Below are 5,237 nucleotides of genomic sequence, written 5' to 3'. Positions count from 1 at the left end.
ACATTAAATTCCACCAGCGAAAGGAATTACAAACAATTGAAGAACAAATCCCAACTGTGCCCCATGACCAGGGTCTAGAATCCAACACCAACAGTCACTTTGGCCTTGGAAAACTGTAATGGCTAAACTCCAAATCAAACTCTTATTTAAACTCCACTCCCCCCCCTCCACCGCCAATCGTGAACGAACTGGTGTGTGAACAGCTCAGATAATCAAGTGAATCTGTCCCCACACAGTAAACAGGTGAATGCCCTCTCCTTCGTGTAAATTCTCTGGTGGGAATTCTCTTACCACCGGTGCTTCTGTAGTATAGACAATTTAAATTTATCAGTGCAGCCCTACCCACAGTTGGGAGAGGTAAATGTCTTCTCCACAGCGTGAACTTGCTTGTGAATCTTCAGGGTGTGTGATCGTCTGAATCCTTTCCCACAATCAGAGCAGGTGTACGGCCTCTCCCCGGTGTGAGTTCTCTGGTGTCTCAATAACGCAGATGAATGAATGAAGCCCTTCCCACACTCAGAGCAGGTGAATGGCCTCTCTCCGGTGTGAATTCGCTGATGTATTATCATGCTGGTCAATTGAGTGAACCCCTTGCCACAATCAGAGCAGGTGAACGGCCTCTCCCCAGTGTGAGTTCTCTGGTGTCTCAATAACGCAGATGAATGAGTGAACCCCTTCTCGCACTCAGAGCAGGTGAACGGCTTCTCCCCGGTGTGAATTCGCTCGTGCCTCTTCAGGTTGCCTGCTTGAGTGAATCCCTTACCACACTCTGTGCAGGTGAACGGCCTCTCCCCCGTGTGAATCTTCAGGTGCCCCAGTAAAGTCGATGACTGAGTGAATCCCTTCCCACACTCAGAGCAGGTGAACGGTCTCTCCCCTGTATGAATTCTCTGGTGCATCTGCAAAGCAGGTGAGTCAATGAATCCCTTCCCACACTGAGAACAGGTGAATGGCTTCTCCCCAGTGTGGAGTCGCCGGTGCTTCTGTAGTATAGATAATTGAGTAAATCCCTTGCCACACTCAGAACAGGTGAATGGCCTCTCCCCGGTGTGAATCCGCTGGTGTTTCTGCAACCCAGATAATTGAGTAAAACCCTTCCCACATACAGAACAGGTGAAAGATTTCTCCCCAAAGTGAATTTGATGGTGCGTCCTGAGGTTGGACAACTGAAAAAAGCCCTTCCCGCACACAGAACAGACGAACGGCCTCTCCCCAGTATGAGTCCGGTAGTGTGAAGTGAGACTCGACAATTGAATGAACCCCTTCCCACACTCAGGACAGGTGAATGGCTTCTCCCCAGTGTGAAGTCGCTGGTGTAACTGCAGCGAACATAATCGTGTAAACCCCTTGCCACACTCAGAGCAAACAAACGGCCTCTCCCCAGTATGTATTTGATAGTGTGACCTGAGGTTTGACGATTGAATAAATCCCTTGCCGCACACAGAACAGATGAACGGCCTCTCCCCGGTGTGAATTTGGTAGTGTGACCGGAGAGTCGACAATTGAATAAATCCCTTGCCACACTCGGAACAAGTGTATGGTCTCTCCCCGGTGTGGATCCGCTGGTGGATCAGCAACCTGGACGAATGAGTGAATCCCTTCCCACACTCAGAGCAGGTGAACGCCCTCTCTCCAGTGTGAATCCGCTGGTGTGTCTGCAGCCCAGACAACTGAACAAATCCCTTCCCACAGTCAGAGCAGGTGAATGGCTTCTCCCCAGGGTGAACTTGTTGGTGGATCTCCAGGGAGTGCAAACGAATGAACCCCTTCCCACAGGTGGGACACACAAACGGTTTCTCCCCGGTGTGAATCCGCTGGTGGGCCACCAGGCTGGGAGAATTGGTGAATCCCTTCCCACACTCAGTGCAGGTGAATGGCCGCTCCCCGGTGTGAATTCGTCGGTGCATCTTCAGGTTGTACACTTGACTAAATCCTTTCCCACAATCGGGACAGGTAAATGGTTTCCCCACAGCCTGACCTCCCTCGCAGTTCACCACGTGGGAGGACTGGGTGAGTCCCTGCCCACACTCAGAGCTGGTGAATAATTTCTCCATGCTGTAATCCTCTGGCGACTCGTCGGCTCAACTGACCCCACAGTGAATCCGTCCCACCGGGTGCTGGTGAACTGAACAAGTTTAGATTCCTGCACACAAATCCTCTGTTTGTTCTACCCTGTAAAAAGAGGTCACAATTACAATTATAACACAAAGTTCAGTTAGGCCCACAATACCTTGGGAAGGCTCAACAGTTATCCTGGCATCCTAGGACCACCCATCTCAATACTTGTTGTCACCACCTCTGCCACCATTACCTACTAAATAAAGGAAACTAGATGATTAAATCACTCAAACAAATGCTAAACAATCTCACCCAGTCTTCCACTTAACCTAACCTATCATTATACTAGAGCGGCACGGTGGCGCAGCGGTAGAGTTGCTGCCTTACAGCGAATGCAGCACCAGAGATCCGGGTTCGATCCCGACTACGGGTGCTGTCTGTACGGAGTTTGTACGTTCTCCCCGTGACCTGCGTGGGTTTTCTCCGAGATCTTCGGTTTCCTCCCACACTCCAAAGACGTACAGGTATGTACGTTAATTGGCTTGGTAAATGTAAATATTGTCCCTTGTATAGGATATGGTGTTAATGTGTGGGGATCGCTGGTCGGCGTGGAAACGGTGAGCCAAAAGGGCATGTTTCCGTGCTGTCTCTAAACTAAATTCTTAACGCCACAAATATCAACCGCAAATAAAACTGGGATGCAGTTACAAAGAAATACACATCCCGCATGTTATACATTTCCTTTCTGTCCCCAACCGACACAATTTTTTCTCCACCAAATCCACCTACTGCCTTGCTCTGCTGCCTCTAACATCTCCTTTATGGCCTGATACAAACTCTGTCTGCGAGTTCCTTGCTCTCCAAATAGCGAGGTGGTCAATCTAGCTGTGAAACCTCTACAACCCACCTCTACTGGATGTACTCCTGCTCTCCATCCCCGCTGCTCAACTTTTGCTGCCAAATCCATACATCTAAGCTTTTTCCTTTCACAGTGAAGAAGGCACAGCAGAGACTCCACTTCCTGAGGATCCTCAGGAAAACCAACCTGCAGGAGAAGCTCATGATGTCCTTCTATCGCTGCTCCATCGAGAGTGTGCTGGCATACTGTATAACCACATGGTATGCCAGCTGCTCAGAAAAGGATAGGAAGGCCCTTCAGAGGGTCATCACGACGGCCCAGAAGATCATCGGCTGCTCACTGCCCTCCCTGGAGCACCTGTTCAGCCTACGCTGCCTCAGTAGAGCAGGCAAAATAATAAAAGATCCATCCCACCCCGGCCACCGTCTGTTTGTTCATCTGCCCTCTGGTCGACGTTTCAGGTCGATCAAATCCCGAACAAACAGACTTAAGAACAGTTTTTACCCCAGGGCCATACGAGAACTGAACACTACCTTCTGCACTAGGCAACACTGTTAAAAAATCTTTTGTACTTAATATAATTGTATTTATTTGTTTTTGCATTTATTGCATATATGTTTTTACGCACCGTCAGGATTGGCTATTTTTTAATTTCGTTGTACTCGTTGCAATGACAATAAATGAATATTATTATTATTATTATTATAAACCTAATCCCCTACGTTCTATAAAATACACTATCTGCTGACTAACTGACCATAACACTATATCAGGCCTCAAACTAATGCTAGTTATTTCTTCCAAAATCTACCTGCATCACCCAATAATTTGCTCCCCTTAACTGGCCTAACTAATACCTGTCTGGAAACTTTCCTCTTCTACCTTTCTCTCCCTCAGACAAAATGAATCGTTACTCTCAGTGCTGCCTACTGAATTCAGGTGCTCTTCTCCTCTCAATTGCTGCAGTGAAACACTTCAAGACCTGGAGTAACTCAGCAGGTCAGGCAGCATCTCAGGAGAGAAGGAATGGGTCTCGACCCGAAACGTCACCCATTCCTTCTCTCCTGAGATGCTGCCTGACTTGCTGAGTTACTCCAGCATTTTGTGAAATAAATACCTTCGATTTGTACCAGCATCTGCAGTTATTTTCTTACACTTCAAGACCTGGTTATGCCGACCATGAGAAAGACCCGTCTTACATCTTGACAAATATGCTTCAACATCGCCACCTCTCAACACAAGGGACATGCCGGGTCCATTTTTTGAGGTTCTGCGATAATGGCAGCACATCATAACTAGCCCCTATAAGGAAACTTACATGACCCGCCTCCATACACCACAGGTTCCTCCAGCTAAACCTCCTCTTTCTACACTTTCCCAATTCTTCCATTATCCCTGCTTAACCTGAGCTACAGTCCTTCTACACCGATCATCCAAAACATTATGACCACTCACAAGTGAAGTGAATAACATTGGTTATCTTGTTACAATGGCACCTGTCAAGGGGTGGGAAATATCAGGCAGCAAGTGAACAGTCAGTTCTTGAAGTTGATGTGTTGGATGCAGGAGAAATGTGCAGGAGTAAAGACATAAGCAACTTTGACAAGGGTCAAATTGTTATGGCTAAACAACTGGGTCAGAGCATCTCTGAAACGGCAAGGCTTGTGGGGTGCTCCTGGTCAGCAGTGGTGAGTACCTACCGACAGTGGTCCGAGGAGGGACAAACCAGCAACAGGGTCTTGGGCGCCCAAGGCTCATCGATGCGCGAGGGCAATGAAGACTATTCCATCTGGTCCGAACCGACAGAAGGTCTACTGTGACACAATACACAGTGCATCACACCCTGCTGCATATGGGGCTGCACATGGAGGACCAACAGCATATTAGGCAGGTGGTCATAATGTTTTGGCTCATCAGGTCATAATGTTTTGGTGGATCGGTATACATCTCACTGCTTCCTCCTGAATATGTACCTGAACTACAATTTCCTCCTTTCTGTTGGACCTGCATTATTCTACACTGGTTTCCCTGTGCTGAGCCCTTGTTGCACCCGACCAACAATGTCTGTATGCCTCAGAGCTGCCTGTGCTTCTAGTACTGCCTGCTTTGATTTCCACTTCCTCCGTCTAATTACACTTGGCACTAGATTACTAACCATTAATAGGTAAAGATCAGTGTTTCAGGCAAGGCAATTTTTGTATCTCTGGTGAAATATGACATCACACTGTAACAGCCAGGCTGAAAGTAAGCTGGGGGAACAAGCCATCTTCTGTCAGGGCTCAACATCAAATCCATTGACTGAGGCGGGTCCAGTAGACAG

General features: G+C 47.9%; 1 protein-coding gene across 2 annotated transcripts; it reads right to left on the bottom strand.

The window, feature by feature from the left end:
• On the bottom strand, nt 1-5,237 carry LOC144601094 (uncharacterized). Of its 2 annotated transcripts, none has more exons than XM_078413030.1 (2): nt 5,073-5,237; nt 1-2,172 (listed from the first exon to the last, which is right to left on the bottom strand). In XM_078413030.1, exon 2 carries the CDS (start codon nt 2,052-2,054, stop codon nt 339-341), a length of 1,716 nt encoding a protein of 571 aa, XP_078269156.1. In that variant the 5' UTR covers nt 2,055-2,172; nt 5,073-5,237; the 3' UTR covers nt 1-338. The 2 variants fall into 2 exon arrangements, with proteins under 2 accessions (XP_078269156.1, XP_078269157.1); XM_078413031.1 differs by having other exon boundaries at nt 1-2,167.

This window comes from Rhinoraja longicauda, chromosome 16 (assembly GCF_053455715.1).
Source record: "Rhinoraja longicauda isolate Sanriku21f chromosome 16, sRhiLon1.1, whole genome shotgun sequence".
In the NCBI taxonomy this organism is placed as follows: domain Eukaryota; kingdom Metazoa; phylum Chordata; class Chondrichthyes; order Rajiformes; family Arhynchobatidae; genus Rhinoraja; species Rhinoraja longicauda.
This window is presented reverse-complemented; position numbering and strand designations above follow the sequence as displayed.